This window comes from Onychostruthus taczanowskii, unplaced genomic scaffold (assembly GCF_017590055.1).
Source record: "Onychostruthus taczanowskii isolate IOZ18803 unplaced genomic scaffold, ASM1759005v1 scaffold13, whole genome shotgun sequence".
In the NCBI taxonomy this organism is placed as follows: Eukaryota; Metazoa; Chordata; class Aves; order Passeriformes; family Passeridae; genus Onychostruthus; species Onychostruthus taczanowskii.
In genome coordinates this window covers 7732125-7752706 of record NW_024498462.1, presented here as the reverse complement: position 1 = coordinate 7752706, position 20582 = coordinate 7732125, and the positions used below count along the sequence as shown (strand labels likewise).

Here is a 20582-nt window from a genome sequence, read left to right as displayed (position 1 = left end):
CAGTCTTGTTTGCACTCTGATCATCCTACCAAGTTCTGTCCCTGATCTTTTCTGCTTTGAGAAAGTAAAAAGGAAAGAAATGGAAAGAAACAATCCAAGATGTTTACATATATTAATTTGTTTATTTATATTCTCTTCAGTGTTGCACAACTTCTACATCACATAATTCAAAATTAGTATTATCTTTATGATCTATGACTTAGGAACTTTTATACACTCAAAAGTACCACTAACTACATATACTCTACCTTCCTCCATTCTTTGAAATTAATGCTGAAAACACAAGAAACATACATGTAATGGTTTAGAGTATAGTTCTTTGGTCAGGTACACCTTCCATAGTAAAGAAATTTGCTCTTATATTATTTTACACTCAGCAGTAGCAACACACAGCAGCAATAAAGGTGATTCTCTTTGATGTTTTGTAGGGATAATGACCCTGTATCTTAGCTCAACATGGCAAAACTATCATTTTGACAGACTCAAGATGAAAAATCAATTTGTTTTACACTTGTGTTAATAAACACTGAATGAAGGTAAAACAGCAAGTGGTTTCTTTGCAGAGGACCTTTGCTCCAGTGCTACATTGGCAGGGAGCAGGGAGACAGGCAGAGTGGTAGAATCATAATAACACTGCAGCACTTCAGCCACTGAACTCAGCTTCTTAAGTCCAGGGTTATTTATCAGGATGGTGACTCTACAGAATGATCCAAAGTAGTAAAATTCCAAGTCTACTACAGGCATTGGATATTCACCAGCTGTACACAGACAGCCTGTACTTCCAACAATGGCACCCCAATCTGCAAGAGTAAATATCTCTCCTTCCCAGCTTTGCCACGAAAAATTTCAAACACTTGAGTAAAATAAAATTATATCTTTGAATGTTTTAAAACATTATCTATATTCCACATAATTCTGACATTTCATTTGGTTATGAGGTCCTAACATATAGGATGAAATTATTAATGCTTTGTGTTTAAAGTGTACTAAGCAGTGCAATGCCACAAACAGCCTCAGGCTCCATTTCTGTGGTATGGGGTGAAGGAAGGTGGCTGGACCATCTCACCAATGTGGCTCTGTGACAACGTCAGCCACATCAGTCCTTTTGTACAAAGACAATGCCTTTAAAAATTGCCTAAAGGAAGTTTCATTAAAGAAGAAGAGTTTCATTAAAATTAGACTTCCATCTGAAGTATATGTAAATAAAAAACACTGGCTGACACAGTCAGCATGGCTCAGTTTGGAACACGAAGAGCTGTGTAACACTCACTCCAGAGCAATGGCCTCCCACCTTCACCTACCCATGAGCAGCACAATGACACAACACTGCAAGCAACATCCTACTCTGCTTGGCTTGGTATATTTTCATTTTGCCTTCTGTGGGTACTCTGAAAGGCATGAGTTGACAAACATTGCTCCAGAACTAATACTTCTGATTCATATTAAATAGACAGATAAATACAGTCACATTTAATTGACTTTTAGTCACAGTGCAATTTAAGTTAAACTGTTCACCTTAATATATTTTTAAACTGTAAACTACACTAGAAAGACACAATACTGTTATTAATTTAATGACTTTTTATCTGAAGTTGCCTGTGAACTTGTATGTAACAAAATCAATTACATTTCTCTGTCAAATGACCATTAATTAGGCTGCTAAACTGTGCCTAAGAATACATCTGTTCCTATAAATTAACTCTGTGGGCTTTGGTCAATAATGGTACAATTTACCTGGCAAGTCTCTGTAGTTCTTTCTTCTCAAAGAATTGAATTGAGAGCAGCATTTCAAATGGACAAGTACTCAAATTGCAAAGAGCTCCTGCTTGAAAATAATTTTGTAAGAAACCAGCTCCTTAAGTGATTTGAGGCTGTTTAACATGGAAGAAAAATGTGCTACTTGATTCTGGACCAGCAGGAGCCAGTCGCTCCTCAGTACAGACAAAAAGTTGGCAAAATTTTACAGTCCTTTGCTTTTGTGGAAGTAGCAGCTTCTCATAATTGCTGAACTCCTTCATGTTCTCAGAACACACCTAGAAATGATGTAGCAAACTGTATATCCTGCCATAATTAGCATTTCTTAAAGACAGTTTTATCTTGCAAAGCTCAAAGCAAGTTCCAATAAAAAAATTGTTTTAAAAAATATTTCATTACTCATACTAATGAATAAAATATGTTAAAAACATTTGGATGCTATACTCACTACCTAACACACTGTGTACAAAAGCAGACATATAAAAGCATAGCACCTTGCTCAGATGAAAAGAACTGAAAGTGGTTTCCTGGATCATGGTACTAAAGGCACCACGGTATTTAATCCCTTTCACAGTAAGCTTCAAGCCTGAAGAGCAGTTAGGCTGCCTCTGGTAGCTTTCACTAACAAAGATCACTACAGAACATCAAAATTCTAATCATCAAAATTATTCTAAATTCCAGCCTAAATTTTTATCATAGCCCATTAATTCTTTTGCAAACACTGCCTTAAATATTAGGAATGCTTGCCTCCCTTCTCAGTTCTCAGGCAGATATATACATTTCCTGTGTATGTGCACAGGCACAGAAAGACATCTGACAATCACTTTGACTCCTTGGTATCCTGCCAAATGATCAGCTCACTGTACTGCCTATTCATCCTTCTTGAACATCAGCAACCAAGACATTGTCTAATCTGTTTCAAGTCTGAAAAACAAAGGCAACAATTGTCCTTTCCAGTTACATGGATGACCACTAAAACTGCCCTAAGAATTGTCATTTTGTACTTGTGTCTGCTAGTTCTAGAAAAGTGCAATGTGTAGAGGGTGTATTCAAGTTACAGCAATTTTATTTCCCTACTTTTGAACAATATACATTTGAAAATTAAGTTATTAAATTACACTGGGTCCAGCACACCTGGTTCCACTGTCCTGTAGATTTTGCTCAGAAAGACTTCCACCTTGTCATCACCCAAGTGACACATGTCCAAGATGCAGATAACGTGTTTGCCATCAAGCTCCTCCGCTGCTTTTACAATTTCATCTAGAAGTTAAGGAAAGGTGGTTTTATTTTAAAAGATATTTGCTGTATACTCTGTACAGAATAAAAAGATGTACAGAATTGATAATATTCTCCATACAGTAATGTTCAACCTTCTTTCAGTGAAAAATTTTATTCATAAATTCCTTCACTAGAAATGACAGAATCAGAGTTAGATATGAGTTGGTAGTTTGCATATTAAAATGCTGTCTTCAGAGGATGAGAACAGCTCCAGCAAAAACTGCCTTCAAAGTTCAGTATTACAGCAATTTACTAATGGTGGTGAAATAGAATTCACATCTCTTTCAATGAAGAGGTGAACTGAAGAGGATTAACTCTTGCACTGATAGATAAACCAAGAAATGATACATGAGTAACACCAGTGAAAGGCAGTCTCACCTGAAAGAGGAAATGTGTCATGAAGCCTCCCACTGCTGGTGGCCTTCTGCGGGCATGCAGAGATACAGCTCATACAAGACAATAATTTATCATTCTGAATGTCGTCCAGTTGAAATAAGTGGGGATTGCCAGGGCAAAACAGTGGAAGAAAAGCAACATCTATTGCTATGTCATGGTTTATACCTGTTGAAGAAAAATAATTTATGTTAGCAGAAAACTTCATATTCAGCCCATCAGCAGCTTTGTGCACCACTTCTCTTTTTTTTTTAAACAAACCAGTGCACTGATTTTTATTTACATGGTTTTTGTCCATTAGTTAATAATTAATGTCTAAAAATATGTTTCTACATAGGATTCTACACAAGCACATTCAAATTGATAGGATGTTATGAAATACTATGATTTAAGGCTAACAATGCTGATAGTTCAGAAAACATTAAACCCTGGAAGCCATTTCATCCTCCTTTTAACTTTATCTGCAAATGCAGAGAAATTAACTTTACAACCAGTAAAGTGTGCAATACAGTGCTACTTTAATCTTCAATACTGTATTGTCAGTCCCAGGATTCTAGTGACTTCAAATATTCAAACACCTTCTCTGAAAATGTCCCTTAGCAAATAATGAAAACTTTTAAATTATGGGAACTTAACATGAGCATTGGTAAGCAAGGCAATTTCTGTCCCCTTTTAAAGGGAAAACAAAATCAAACTTAATAACCATCAATAAAGCTAGCAAACAATTGCACATCAACTTGCATATTTCTATTTTAATAAATAAAAATCAATCAACTGACACTTAATGTTAACCAGAAGCAACATGGAGCAGTTAATGAGTACAGCTAAAATACAGCCTTTCATTTTCTGCCATGGAAAGAAGGCACTTCAGGAGCAAGAGTATGAAAAAACCAACTCAATGAGAATAATGCTGAAAAGAAGCATTTATAGTTGTCTTTTTAAGAACACTAACTTTTTTCTCATAAACACCTCTCCAGTGGAAAGTCAGCTGGCAAGTGCAATTGAATAATCTGCCTGATAACATCGAAATAATCAATAGCTAAGGACTACACATATTCTTCAAATAATACTCATAAGACTATACCAAAAACTGAAATTATACAAAAAGTGGTACTACAAACAAGATATTCAGGCATTTCATTGGAAGGTATGTTTAATGAGAATAAAATTTAGTCTAAATGGGGACTCTAACAAAAATCTAAAATGTCAATAATTTTTCAAACCTCAGGAAATACTCAGAATCAACTGATTCCTTTAGAGAAATCCATTCAGTTTCTGATGAACTTACACTGCTCTTGCTTAACCTTTTTTACAAGGCAAGCTACTTACCCAGAACTGTCACTTCATAATATCCAAGGCCATTAGCACTTTTAAACTCATTGATGTTTTTATCTGTTCTGGCTTCTATTGGCTGGTGCACTGCTGCATGAAGGTTGTACTGTTGCATAAGGAAGTCTTTGTGCACATAATCAAATTTACATGGGATACTTTCTGGGAAAATTTTGCTGTGATGAAAATAATTCATTAACTTGTCTTTCACTTGTGCCCACAGGTCACTCTGCCAGGAACCACAAGTTCTTCCAGGCTCTTCAGTTTCAGCTATATTATTCACTCCTTCTTGATCTATTATAAGCACAGAAAACATTTAGTTGCTTATATAATTGTATCACTCATCTGTTAAATAAGAAATAATTTTAATTGGAACATTTCAATTATGAACACATGGCAGAAATTAAAAGAGCTACAAGAAAACGTGAGGTCTTATGCTATAAAGTGCTTCTGAGATACTAAACTAACTTAAAACTTCTATAAATATACACTGAGAATTTATTGCCCATAATGGGAGACAATGCAATGCTGTCCTTTCAGCCATCCTTAGAACCCAGCAGGGAACATTGAGCAGAATGACATTCATGATACATTGCTACAGCAGCTCCCCAGAGGCTGATGCAACCAGATGTACAGAGGAACTGTCTTAACAAAGGTTATAGGGATATCTTTGTTGCCTGGTTTGGACCTGAAGAAAAGAAGTAGTCCTAAGCCTCCTAATGTTAATATAACAACTATTTGCAACGTACCTGTGCAATACTGTGAACTGTCTGACACAGCCTGTTCATTTTTATCTTGCACAGAATGTCCATGCTGATATTCATCTAAGCTATAAAAAGAAAACGATAGTGTGTATATGTGTGTGTATATATATATATTTACCTTAAACCTAATTAACCTCAAACTCTATGCAGCGAAAGACAGACTTCTAGTGATAAATGACAGGAGCTCGAGCGAATGAGCTGATTCCTTACTGTGAGAGTTGTATGCAGCAGCTGGACACAACGAGACGCCCGTGCTCAGTAAATCAGCTTGCAGAGCTCAGCACTAGCCCTGCCCGATTCCTGGCCTCGGGAAACACACGGGAAGGCAGGGCTGTACACCGGCAGCCGGTGTCTGCTGCCCTCTACCGGCACCTGGCCGAAACACCACGTGTGACACGGCCGAACTCACAGGTGACCAGCAGGTGACGATCGCAAAAACCTGGTGCTCAGCATGCGGCCATCCCCTTCAGCACCCAGAAACACAGAAACACGAATGGAGCCATGCCACCACTCCGGAATCCAAAACGACAGAAATTCCAAACCTCTACTTTCCTGTGGACATACTGCCCTGTTGTAACGATCAGCTCAATGAAGCAAACTAGGTATTTGTTAGACTTCCTTTTTTCTAATAATAAAGTTGTGAATTAATGGTAAGAAACTATTCTTTATCAATCTAATAAATTACCTAGGCTATTATGCAGGAAAAAAACATAAGAGGCACTCTGCAAGCAAACATGGTAAAATAAGCTCTTAGGCCCATATATTCCTTTCTTCTTTGATCCATTCCTCTTATTAGAATAAAACCCACTGCGATGTCTGAAAACCCTTAGGGAAAGGACTGTCTTGATTATCTTGCACCACAAGCAACTGCAACAGGTAAGACTTTGTTAAGGTACCATTAAAATTCCAGACCATCAAAGTAGTTAATAATAATGACAAGATACAGACAGTAAAAAAGGAATCAAATACGAACATGCTGTTTACTGGACAGCATATTGTACTAATATTAAATTTCATAAGGATTCATAGGTTTTAAAAATATTTTTTCTATTTCATACCAGGGTGTATCTTGAAAATTTCATGTCAACATTTCCTAACAAATGGAAAATATCTAAAATTGTATCTAGTGAAAAGATAAAAGGAAATGCACCATGGGTTTTGAGTATGAAAGTATATTTTAAGAAATGCACTCCCATCATGGATGGATCACCACTGAAGTGACTTCCTTGTGATGTCCAAATCTAGGCACAAAAGAATCTTCACTTAAGCAGTATGGTCTGTGCAATTACTTCCCACAAAATTAATTTTCACTTTTGAGATCTGGACCTGTCAAACATAAAATGAAACCCCAGCACAGTGTTAAGAAAGGCTTGCTCAGAAACCAATGTGTCAAGTTAGGTACACACCAACTTCCCTCCTCATTAAAGCAGAGGGCTAAACCAAGTCACAGTGCTCACATGTGGATATTGTGGAAAGTGGGTATCATGGGTTCTTTTCTTTTAAAGTTGTCTACATTTGGCAGTGAATAGGCTCTGATTTAAAGCAAGTAGAGGCTCAAAAAAACATAAAAAAACTTGTCACGATTTTTCCCTAATTCTTTCACAAATCTGTAGCTGGGGTAATTTCTACCTGCCCAACACATTATTCCTCCAGGCCTGCTTTGTGCTGATGTGTGGACAGCCTGACTTGAGCTAGGCTTGTAAGGGAAACTACTTATCTCTAATACAGTCCAGGTGCTTCTTTGTGAACGAACCACTATGCCTGCAATGCACCTGAGGCCACCCAAATCCTTCCACTTACTGCAATGTGCTCCTGCTGTTGTACACCAAACACCAAAACACCCACAGCCTATTTTACCCATGCCAGCTTTAGGAGAACTTGTGCCCTGACAGCTTTGCTGTTTCCAGCCTGCACTCTGCAGACACCCCTTTTCACAGATGTCCAACTTGAAAAAATTCTTTTACTTCATTATTTTCAGATACATTGATATTCAGCTTGTCATCATTTTATTTTCAAGTATTGTCACCAAAAATAGCATCAGTCAAAATACATGGCAGATCAGTATTTTCAGAAACTGTTGGGAAAATAAGCATGTCCCATGCTTCACATATATTTCCTAAGCACTGGGACTAACTGTGATAAATGAAATTAAGAAAAAAAATAGTTATGACTCACAGCTATGCCCAAACAATGCACGGAAGTAAAGTGCCTCAGAACAATACAAGAAAACATCCCATTCACTGATAAAACTGCTAAAACTTTATAGACTGGCTTGAAATGAACTGTTCTGACACCACTGTGATAAACACATCTACCACAGCAATTAACAGAGACCAAAATGCCTTCTATGATAACTTGACAAGTCTACACAAATTGATTTTTAGTGTCTACTGATTTCTCCCTGACAAGTTCTGATGCATGTGAAAAAGGGTTGTGAAGGAAACATCACATGCTGTGAAACTTTCGGTCACACAAACCTCAAGATGAATTTCCCTAAATTATAGAGTCCTCATTCCCTAGCTGTCACGTCCACAGGAAGGAAAAAATATAAAAGGGTCTATGTTACAAAAAAATACAGAAGTGAAATTACAAGGACAGAAGCATGCAAACAAGTTCATTTCATGCATGGAGTGGGAGAATGTAGTGCAGCAATTCCATGGTAACACGCTAAATTTACAAAGATTAAAATTCCAAGAAAACTACTGTGCTTTGTTCACTTCCACATAAAAATAATCTTGTTTGAAATTCCTGATCTTTCCTCATTCACCATCACCTCATTCTGTATAAATTAAATTACTTTGGAGTACATTAAATGCTTAGAAGTACCATTATGTGGAAGATCTTTACTAGCAAGGATATAAATATCAACAATAATACTAAATTACCCCATTTCTTTGTTCTTTCTGAAACCCTTAAAAATCAGGTAAGTTACCTCAGAAATGCAGGAACTGTAGCTGTCAATAAAAAGCCTCAAAATAAGCTCTTACTGCTTAAAACATCCAAAAATGAAACCACATGCTGAAAATAACATAGAAAAAACTTGATGCAGAATAGTTTAAGTCAGAATATGTACTTTAAAACTTATCTCTACTATTGGATTCAATGATCCTTGTGGACCCCTTCCAACTCAGAATATTCTCTCAAATATGTGAAGTTTGTTAAAACTACTACTGTTATTTCATCAACATATTAAAGTATTTCAGTGAGAGCTGACATTCTGCTACATCTAAGGAACAGAAAACAATGCAATTTTAAAGTATGTCAGCTAACTTTCTATTTTCCTTTGGCAATTTGGAGAATTCAGCACAATTCTATAGTTACTTACAGAAATACACGAGTTACCTTTTAATTATATAGAGTGAAACAGCTTTCCATAATCCAACACAGACTTTCTCCTCCTTTAGCTGGGGTTCTAGCACTAATGGCATAGAGTGGACACACAGGTAGCGAGGAGAGTAGCAGATTGAGAAAAGCAGAGAACAAAGTAAACATGCCTTAACTTCTGGCTTCACCTATAAGAAATGGGGAGAAGACATTCTTCCCATCCTCCCCCCACCCTGGAAAAAGTGGAACATTTCTCAGCAAGCAAAAGAAAACAAGATTCCTTACAGTCAAGGAAAATCTTCTGATTTTCCTATGGATTTGTACCACAAGTCCCTGCAAAGTCCTGCACCACCTGCAGAACTGTGACCTTAAAGCCAGGTGATGCTTTTAATGAACCACCTGCAAAACCAGGTAATCATTTATCCTACAAAATGCAGTTCTACCAAAAGGACTAGGAAACAACAGACACATGGGTTCAAAAGAGCCTCATTAATCCCACAGAAAAAGCTGTTGCAAATTAACTTCCAATAAATGTGTTCCAAGAAAACAGCCTTGCTTTTAGGGGAGCAGTACTGGCAGAATGGTCAAAAACTTTGAGCTCCCCCATTACCACTGTTGCCCTATTGCTAGCAATGTGATTCTTGGGTTTAAGGGGAGAAAGGAAGAGATGCTAAAAGGAAACCCAAAAGGCAACTGAGCCATATCCATAGTCATGACACAAATCCAGATCACTGCCAAAATACACAAACATCCTAAATTACTGACACCAAGGAGTTCAAACATTCAAGTTGCTCATGTTCTGTCTGGAATGAGTGACAAGAATTTATGGCCCTTAAAGAAAATGTACAAAGGAAAGTAGTTTGTAGCACCTGGTTAACAAATCAAAGCACTCATTCAGTTTTCTTAATAATTTCACTTTTGTAGTTATGCCAGTAGGTTCCAGACTTGACAGGGCTCTGGATTTGAAATTCCTGGGTGGACTTCAAAAAAACTCCACCTTCTCTGGATCCAAGCTGAGTTATGTAGCTGAATGTGTTGGGGAGTGAAAGAAGCCAGGGAAGTGGCTTCCCAGGGACAACTACACTTACACCTCTGTAGCATCAAGAAAAATGTACAGCTCAGCCAGCACCAGAAAACCCATTAATTACCATGATGAACCTCTGTTATATATTCCCTTAGTAGTGGTAGCAATATAAGCTGTTTCCCTTAGTAGTAGTAGTAGCAATATAAGCTGTTTAATAACATGCTCAAAATTATGTTTCAGATGTATTTAGAGTTAGTGCAGACAAGTTAACAGAAAACATGAAACTCTACCCTAATCTGTTCTTTCATTTTGCTTCCTTAGAGATTCCCCATCTGTAAAATACTTGGAGTATTTTTGTTTGATTATTGCAATTATTCAACACAATTAATTTCACATGACTTACCCAAGTTTTCTTCTTACAGTCCGTGTAAAATAGGGGCAAGATGATACAGGACTAACAGATGTACCTCCCCTTAAAGTAGGAAATTCACCGTTACTTTTCAGTATCTATTTAAACGGAAATTCACAAAGCAAGGGACTTTGACATTTTTCTTTCAGACAGAACTAAACTAAGACACTCAAATACTGGAATTTTTCATATGGAGAAGAATCCACTACATTTGCTATAACACTGCCAAGACAGAACTTTTATTTACCAAGGTTTTTGTAATACTAAATCTTCAGTCAATGCCAATTATACTGAATTTCCTTTCCCCTCAAAATATACTAAATATCCACTCTCTTCACACATTATAACCTATGAATGTGAAAAGTAAAGAAGAAAAATATACCCTTTATAGTATGAGAAATCCACTGCAAAAAAACCAGATGTGACTGGCCTGACTTTTGAAACTTTCCATCTGCCAGTGTGTGCACCAGGCTCTCAATAGTGAGCACGGCTGTACTAGATTTTACACAAGTGTTGCAACAAAGAGCAGTCTTATACAAGCAGTCACTTTACTGCTGAATTTAACACAGTTGTATCAGACAAATTGAAAATTATTTTGAGCCCTTAGGTTAGCACATGATCACCATCTACTTTGCTTTCTGACAGCAAGTTACAGCTACATGCCCAGAAATCAAAAATAAGGTGTGTTTGAAATAAAGGAACAGGTGTAAGTGATTCTGCATTTTCAGCCAAGATATATGATTTCCTGGCATCACTGTAGCTGTTGTTTGTTCCACAGCTATGTCACTAAACTACATTTGGTTTAAGTATTAACTACTTTTATTTCAAAATAATAATAAGCTTAATAAGCTTATTACATTTATGAGCTTAATAAGAAAGTAGTAAAAATATGAATCAGAAGAGAGCACTGCAAACCTACTTCAATTAATCCTTCATTAGCATGAACAGTGTAATTGCCATCACCTGATGCTAGGAAAAGTACATAATTACATTTCAAATATTCAACTGTATATGCTTTTAAAGCTTTCTTATTATTTTCTACAGCTTGGGCTCTGGTCTAATTTCTGAAAACACTTTTTAGAAGATCCACCACATATTAATGAAGAGAGCTTACTGTTCTGCATCTCTTCTGGATCTGCGTGTTGCCTTTCTCTTGACTGAACTCCCCTTTGAGAGCAGAGCTTGGTGCTGATGTTCCCCAGGAGTGCAGGGTGGCCCCAGAAAAGACTTAACTTCTTCATTTTTTCCCTTGTCAACACAGTCTTCTTTGGACACAGAAGAGCTTCCAAGAGACTGAGAGGAATCTTTCTGCAACAACGGTTAATTGTTTTAGATTTTCAGTGCACTTAAAGCTATTTCTTCCAACTCAAAAACCTGCAAATTTCTGACAGTCACCTCACATCTAGCAGAAATTATATTCTAATCATATTAATAAGGTAAATTCTGTCTAGAAGGTGACAAGTGAGCATGTTGCAGCAGTTGCCTCTCCACACTCCAATTTACACGAGGTGATCAGTCAAACTAGTAACTTTGAAACAGTTACAAGTTTTACGGAGGACTGCCAAAACACTTCCAGAGAAACACTGAATCATCGCTTTTTGAAATTTTGCTCTCAAAAATCAGATGAAGGGACAATGTAATTAGATTCTGAACTCATATGCAAAATTCTCCATTCTAATGACAATCATAGCTGCTTTGGTATTAACTGTCACACACCATACCTGGACCATTTCCCCTCCTGGGGCTTCTTCAGCTGTATTGCTACAGCTGATGTATCTTATGGCACTAATTATTCCCTGAACAGCAATTCGCTTGTGTTCTCTGTAGTGCAGGTCCTCAATCTCCTTCCCTATTTCACCTATGGGTTTCAAAACTGATTCAACTGCAAAAAAGAAATTTCCAGAAGTTTTAGAGAAATACCAAAATCTCTGAACACAAGACTAAAGAGAAAATTTTACTAAATATTAAATTGATTTATACTTAAACTCTTAAAGAATTCTAAGCATTTTTGTTATCCACATCACATGGAAATAAAATTAAAACAATAAACCTTTTTAGCATCTGTTAGTATGCATTGTCGGACACCACAATTTCTGTTTCAGGTGAAATTTGCAGTTTAATGTAGCCTTCAGAATAACTACTTTAAATTTTGATGTAGCAGAATATTCAGAGTAAAACTTCTGGGTATATGTGTAGCTCATATCAGCTTCTACAATTCTCCTGCAGCTAGGAGTGCAATATTTTCTGTGAGGTGAGGATTTAGCCTATGAAACATTTAGTCACAAAAGGGAGCTTTTCTTGGAGTAAGACTGACTGGAAAAGGCCACAAATCATAAAGATGTTTCATATATGATACCTTCATTGTTTTTACAATATTTCAAAAAGCTATCAGGAGGTCGTGGAAAAGGGTAATAGCCACCGATGACAGTTTTCTTTATTTGATCAGCTTCACTTTGCGATTTCGTCCACTGAATGAAGTTTTTCACTTTGGCATCCTTGGTGTATGGCTGGCCCTTGTGCCACCCTTTGAAGACAAAAATAATCAGGTATCAAAACCAAAGCAGGCAACTGACACATGTTCTCATTTTGAAACTCCCCTGAACACTACCCAGAAAAAAAACAAATTAAGAAAATCTTGACTAGGGAGTACAAAAGATGTCTTTTGTCAAGAGTCTTTTACAAAGTGGGTACCCTGAATTCCTTGACAACACTTGCATGACACCAAATGTCAGACAAACATTAAATAACAGAAAAAACCAAAACAACTAGTAAAAAAGCTCCTAGAATACAAAAGCTGCAAGTGTTTTTTAATGTTTTAAGTGGTAACTACCATTGCTACCCTATCAAAATATGAACTTAGTAAACATAAGTCTTAACCTAGATAATACTTTTTATAAGATAAACCCATTTTAATGCCTCACAAGAATGCCATTTGCCTTCTTGTCTTCTGCAGTGATGTTTCCTCATTACCTCATAGTCTGTACTGATTTATTGTGCTGTAAAATGAAAATACCCTTTGCACAGAAACAACATGAGAGTTACATAAAACTAGAACTAGTTTAAGTTACCTGTAATGAATATTTGACTTTCATTTGAAGTCGTAAGGTAAACTGTCCTGGAAGGATTCTCAGTCATCACTCTCATCTGTGTGCACACCAAGTATGTCACTAGAGAAAAAAAAAAGCTTCATTTTTTTTTTTTTCCTGACAGCTCATTGATTTTAGAATAGCAAGACTGACACACACTGGATTAATTCTATTAAGTCCTCTAAACAAGGCAGTTTAGTTCTTGACCCTACAAATGTTTCACGCAGGTTTTGAGTCTCCATTATAAATTACCATATGAACATGCAATTAAATATTAATTTAATTTCAACATAGATATTACAACTAAAACATGAGATACTTAGTTGGGTAGGATATCATTGAAACAAATAGTATAAATATTGGTATTAGACAGCTGTGTTTCTTAAGGACAAAAACTATAAAATAATGAGAAATTATGGCATGCCACTGCAAAACTTCTAAGCAGAGCTCAAACTCACTTTTTTGTTAGCATCTGAGTTAAAACACTGGAATGTCATTCCTTCCCATTTCCCCAGAACACTCAAGATGAATGCAGCCATAATCTAAGCAGGATTGTGCAGCTAGTGCTCCATCAAATAATATAAAAAATGCATATGAACACCAACCAGTGTTAAAAAAAGGATGAGTGCTTGGAGGAGAAGAGAAAGAAGGCAAGAAAAAATATTTAAAGCTCTTTTAAAACCCTTAATTAAGGATTCCCTAGTTTAAAATTTATAAGTCTTAGCTCATGTGTGATAACTAACACAGCTGGGTGATGACTGCTGTTTGGGCAAAAGACACTGTTTCAAAGAAATGAAGCTTTTCCACTTTCACCTTTCTCTTCATTCAATCCTCTTAAATTATTCCTGTCTATAAAAAAGCAGGTATTTACAGGTCAAGAGGAGCAAGAGATTTGACCAGCTGCTGCCTTTAATTCCCTCTGATGCAAGAGATGTTGCCCAGGTTCTTCTTCACAGAAACATCTGAAATGAAGGTGATCAGAGGAGCCCCAGGCCCAGCTGTCCATCTAATTGTTTATGCTGGCAGACTGCAATTTGTAAGGGTTTCAAATATTTAAACTATTTTTTATTCTTAAATTTTAATTTCTGATCCACTATCTTCTGCTTGAGGAGATAAAGCGTGGCATTTTTTTATTCAGTGGCAACTAATCTCAGAATTAGAAGTTCACAATGAACTAGAAAAACATTAAAAACAATTATTAGTATTATAGAGAGATGAATACTTGGATGAATACGTTCAAACACATCTGGCTGAGAAGTTGCAAACAATTCCAGTATGAATGGTTGGTCTGAGGTCCCATCAATGGCATGTGCCCAACGATAGAGCCAGAAGTCTTCACTGTGTTCTAGATAAACAAATATTAAGAAAAACATATAAGCATTTACTTAGAAATTTAGAAACAATTCGTTAAGTTCTGAAAGTCATATTTATAGAAAAACCTCTTTTTCTGGCTCGCTCAGCCCTTCCTACAAATGTCACAAGACCAATAACATCACAGGAATGATTGTGCGGTAAGTCATCCAGCTCTGACCTAAAAGCAAAATAGAAGAAAGCTGGGTAAGCTTTCTCAGAAACTCTGCAAAAAGCACTTCCAATTAACATTCACTGTAAGGCAGTGTAATTTAAATTCCAGCTTGATAACCAACAAAATTCTATTTTACCTTGTGATAAACCTATATTTAACTTCAGGTAATCCCCATTCTGGCTTAACCATTTCTTCTGGAATAATACTGATTTCAGTAGGAGGATCTCGAACATTAAGGCAAATTTCTGACAAAGAAAAAAAAGTCAGTAACATTTACAGCATGAATACAAATTATCATCACCATCATCATTGTTACAATAATAATATAACAGAACTAACAACAACCCATAAAGAAATTAGGGTAAAGTTTCTTAAATATTCCAATTTAAAATTTATAAGTCTTAGCTCATGTGTGATAACTAACACAGCTGGGTGATGACTGCTGTTTGGGCAAAAGACACTGTTTCAAAGGTTTGACCAGCTGCTGCCTTTAACTCCCTCTGATGCAAGAGATGTTGCCCAGGTTCTTCTTCACAGAAACATCTGAATGATGATTTTGAGATTAAATGAAAGTCATGCACTCAGGTAAGGATCATACCCTGGCTAAGGTCAGGCCACACAAAGGCTGTCATCAGTGCCACACGAATTCACTGATGTGTGAGATTGAAATATGCACGCTGCCTGGCAGTGGAATTCAAAGCATTGGTACCAAGTTCCAAAGGCTTTAGGCTGTGAAACAGCACCTCTCAGCATTCCACAATGCTGCAGCTGCAAACAGGGGTCAGCAATGCAGAGCTCACCCCACAGAACTCTAGGGATGTGCCTGAAGCACAGTGCCTTGCAGGACTCTCCATCTGGAAACGCTTTAATACTGGGGAATTGATAACTCTCCAGATATACTATACAATATTTGCAGGTGAATGGTTCTAAGGACACACTGGAAAGTTGGGATTTGATGGCATTACAAACTTAAAATAAATGAAGAAAAAAGTAATTGTTACTTTTGTGATTTAGTGTAATTGAAACATGAGATATTGCCCCACACTGGGCATATACAGACATACTTAGGGAGGCAATAATTTCACTTCATCTGAACAAAAAAAACCCAAACCCTCATGCAATGGAAGTTGCACAAAATCCATCTAACAAACGCTCTAGAATTTTTTCTGGATATTCTGTTTTCTTGTGACTCTGGTCTTATAGGATATATGGTCATACCATCCACTCATGCATCATGGGATTATGTGAATTCATATTAAGACAAAATTCTCAGCTTTGTGCAAAGAACTGAGATTCCATACATACTTTTCTATGATGCAAAGATTTACAGTTTCTGCAGTTTATCTGTGCACCATCATGGTGCTTTCCGGAGTGACTTCTAATTCTTCCATGACACAGCTGGATGTGGCTGAGTTGGCCATTTTGATCTCTTTGTTACCACTCCTACCCCAATAATGCTTGTAAGAAACCAGAAGTTCAGAGTAAATAAAGCCATGAAAATGCAGAGATATTAAAGTCACCTCAGATGGCATATTTTGCTCTTCTTTGCATAGAAAGGTTTTGTGGCCATTTTAATTGTTTTCAGGGCTGGCTTGTAATTGTCATCACCTTCCCTTATGAACTTCCATTCCTGGCTAAACATTTCTATCTCCTGCAAGTCATCACAAGAACTTCAGACATTGAGATCTGGTTTTAATGCACATATTTATCAGTCAGAGAAGATATTGCTTCTGGCAGTGAAAATATTTCTTCTTTTTGTGCACTGTAGCTAACTTTTTGTGCAGTTTCCTAAGTCCATTAGGAAACTGTCAATTGTCAACAAGTTATACACACAACACCCTTCACCAACACACATATTGTTTCAAGAAGTTATTTGAATTTTCTGAATGTTCATTGTAATTTTGTTCTGAGTATAAATGCACAAAATGAGAAAGAGCTCATACAGAGTGAGGGAACAGAGAAAACAACCCCAAAGTTGATCAAATCCAGTTTGAAAAGGCTATTACTGTTATATTGCAGGACTTGTATTTTTGTAGTATAGCTCTTTCAAGTACCTGCCACACCAAACAACTGGCAAGCAAGAAAATGCTTTTTTATAGCATTTTGCCAAAGAATATTCTTCATACACACGCTCCCACAGTGATGCTCTTTCAGCACACAGAAGTGATCAGTGCAACTTTTTATTCTGTGGAACCCTGCAGATACTCTGGGCCTTGACAGTTCACAGTAAAATCTAAAGTCAGATGAGGTGATAATGTCCTTCAATGACCTGGAAAAAGGTGTGAGCAGTGTACAAGTGATATGTGTGTTATTAAGCAGGAAGTAGAATCAGATTTAAATTCATTACTAGAGGCCTATCTTTATAATCTCTGTTCCTGATATCAGGGATTATTTTTTTATTTCTTTATTTTTTAAATAACGGTTTTAACTAATTGTGGCAGTAAACTTTGTAGACATGATTCAGTATAAACAGGGAAGAGCAAGAACCTGGATGCTCAGACACCTTTCAGAAGCACTAATTAAGGATTTATATCTTATCAATTAGTCTCAGCAATAGATCCTTTCTATTTTATTTCTATGAACTACTTTGCACAGCTGTATTTCATAGATTCAAAATAGGTTGCTGCAATACTTAACCAATTGTAGCAAATCTCTTCATCTGTGAATCCCCTGGGGTGGGGTGTGTTTTAAACGGGTAACTGGATTTGATGGCATACTTGGCAAGGAGGAGCACTGTGCCAACCTTCATACTGTGATACCACTCAGGACACAGAGAATTCCACAAAACCATTGACATCATGCCTGAGCCATCAGCAACTTCAAAGTAAGCCTGAAGAAAAAAAGAAAATATACAGTCATCTTATTTATTATCATTCTGCTAGGTATTTATTTTGGATAATGCACCAGTACTTGACTCATAAATGATTTCTCTGATACAAATGGATATAGAGGAACTTATACTGAATGCTAGAGTAGAAAATATCCCCAATTTTCAACCTGGGCGAATGCTGAATCTGAAACTAAGCAAATCACTGAGTAGTAAAAAAATATTTTTAAACTAACCCACCACACCTCCAATCTCCTTTTCCAAGAAGTTCAATCACAAGCTAAATATACTAGAAAAATCATTAAGAATTTTACAGTAAAATAATCTGTCTGAAAGTCAACAGATGAGAGAATCAGGACCTAGAAATAATTTAAATACATTGGCTTTTTTTTTTTTTTGACAGGACACACTAAGTCCAACTTTCAAAGCATAGAGACCAGAATTGTTTAGGCTGTTAAACTACTAACAGCTCAAAGTATCCTTTCCTTCACAAAAAGCTCAAATGAACTATAGTAACTGAAATTCATCCACTAAAGTTTGTAAACATATGATCACAAAATTCATCATTTCCTGCACTACAGAGCTCAGCATTTTGTAAAGGCAGCATTTGCTATATTAAATAGCTATAAAATAACTTTATGTGCTTACTATATGGGAAAAATTATTTTCAAATATCTTACAGCAATTTGAGTGTTAACCTATGCATTTCTCCCTCTTTACCTGATAAGGCATATCCATTTTTTTCTCTGGTTTTCCATAGTACCTTAGTCTAGATTTGTGCAGGATTCTCACAAGAAGTGGATGGAAATGCACCCTGCTTCTCCATGTCATTTCCAGGTGACCAAGATTAGTCAGTTTGGAGACTAAGGTTAAGGGGAGGGGAAAAGAAAAGACCAACAAAGAAAATTCATGATTGAACATCTAAGTTTTCAGGAGAAAAGTGGCAGGATGCCACATGCATTTTATAAATGTTTCTAACATTTAAAAAGGCTCGTCTGCTGATATCATTCACCAATAAAATTCTGTTATGAACTATCTGAACACAGCATAGCTTTGCCTTTTTTTTTTAATTAAGAGTGATGACACATTTTAAATGACACAGAAGTGTTGTCATATGAGCAGAAGAGCTATTACAAAAACCACAGGTGTCAGCCTACAAGGGTATCACACTCATGCAGAAGTCCAGTTATACCTCTCTAGTCACCAGGCCTCATGGAATGGCCTGAACCCCCCAACACTGACCATGTTTTGGGTGGCAGCTTCTAAGTGTGAGCATCCTGCCCCACACACCAGACACAAGACTATTACTGCACCCAGTGTTTTTGACACCTCAGAAGACTGGGCACAAGCACCACAGCTACATATTGTCAGTCAATGTTCGTAGAGTTTAAAAACTCTCTCAAAGCAACAGAGAATCAAAGAAGAGGCTGGGTTCACAGGGGTCATCTCCTTCCAATACTCTGCCATGGGAGGGACACACTGCACCAGACCAGGTTACTCAGAGCCCCATCCAAGCTGGTCTTAAACTCTTCCAGGGGTGAAGTATCCACAAGTTGACAACTCTGGGATACCTGTGCCAGTGCCTCACCATCTTCCCAGGGAAGAGGTTTTTCCCACAGCAGCAGGTGAACTGTGGCACAGGTGTCACATTCCCAGCGAGGCCAAACACAGCTGGAGGATACCAGGAAGCTCAGCCCAGCTGCACAAGCAATCACAGAATCAATCAGGTTGGAAAACACCCCCAAAATCATCGAGTCCAACCTCTGACCAAACACCACCCTGTCAGCCAGGCCATGGCAACAAGTGCCACATCCGGTCTCGCCTTCAACACCTCCAGGGACGGTAACTCCATCACCTCCCTGGGCAGCCCATTGAAACGTCTAACTATCCTTTCTGTCAAGGAATTCTTCCTAATGTGCAAGCAAAACCTTCGCTTAAGACTACGTGCCCTTGCACTGCCTCTGGTTGCCAGGGAAGAGCTCGAGCCCCAGCTGGCTGCACTCTGCTGTCAGGTGATTGTAGAGAGCGAAAAGAACAGGCCCCTCAGCTCCCTCAGCCACCCCTCATGGGACTTGTGCTCCCAACCCCCCCCCCCCCCCCCCCCCCCAGGGTGCCCCGGGGCGCCTCAGGGCGGCCCTGCCGCACCCCTACAGCCGCCTCCTCCGGGCTTACTTACCATCCACATCCACCTGCACCGGGGGCCTGTCCGGTACCCACACGTCTCCATAGGGATCCTCGTTGTTCCAGAGCGGCAAGTAGTGCCTATTGTCCCCGCGGAGGGGCTGGAGCGGGCGGTGCCCGTCGGGCGGGGTGCCCGCGGTGGCGGTGGCGGTGCCCCCCGCCCGCTCCAGCCCCTCCAGGCAGAAGAAGCCGCGGTTCAGGCGCCTCTCGTCGTAGCGGTACGAGCAGCGCGTGAGGCGGAGGCGCGTGCCCGCCCGCAGGCGCGCGCGCTGCACCAGCCCGTTGAGGCGCGGCGCGAGGTGGCAGCGGTGCCAGCGCGCGCCGTCCGCGAGCGTCACGTCGTACCAGTACTGGCGGGGCGCGGCGGGCGACGCCTGCGCCAGGTACCGCTCCACCGCCACCACCGTCACGGCCGGCGGCTCCGCGGGCGCCGCGCTCAGCTGCGAGGAGCCCTGCACCTCCTCAAACACCCTCTGCAGGCAGAAGGCCCCGCCGCCCTCCGCCGAGGCCGCCGCCCGGCTCTCCTCGGCGCGTTCCGGGGTAGGGTCCTGCATGACAGAGCCCTGGCCGCCCCTCCCGGGCGAGAGCCGCGGCCCGGGGCGCTGCCGGGGCCGGCCGCGGCTCCCCGCTGTCATGGCTGAGCAGAGGGCGCCGCCCCCATGGCGCGCGCGGGGCGGGGCGGGCGTG

The 20582-nt window shown here is 38.8% G+C and overlaps 1 protein-coding gene across 1 annotated transcript; it reads right to left on the bottom strand.

Annotated features, from left to right (window-relative positions):
• Positions 1 to 102: 102 nt before the first annotated feature.
• Positions 103 to 20527, bottom strand: RADX (RPA1 related single stranded DNA binding protein, X-linked). The gene is made up of 15 exons (XM_041396659.1): positions 19891 to 20527; positions 18435 to 18577; positions 17525 to 17717; positions 15024 to 15132; positions 14802 to 14893; positions 14585 to 14707; positions 13345 to 13443; positions 12633 to 12800; positions 11998 to 12158; positions 11391 to 11584; positions 10271 to 10339; positions 5505 to 5584; positions 4756 to 5049; positions 3412 to 3594; positions 103 to 3015 (listed from the first exon to the last, which is right to left on the bottom strand). The coding sequence occupies exons 1-15, from the start codon at positions 20447 to 20449 to the stop codon at positions 2870 to 2872; spliced, it is 2613 nt and encodes an 870-aa protein (XP_041252593.1). The 5' UTR covers positions 20450 to 20527; the 3' UTR covers positions 103 to 2869.
• Positions 20528 to 20582: the final 55 nt, after the last annotated feature.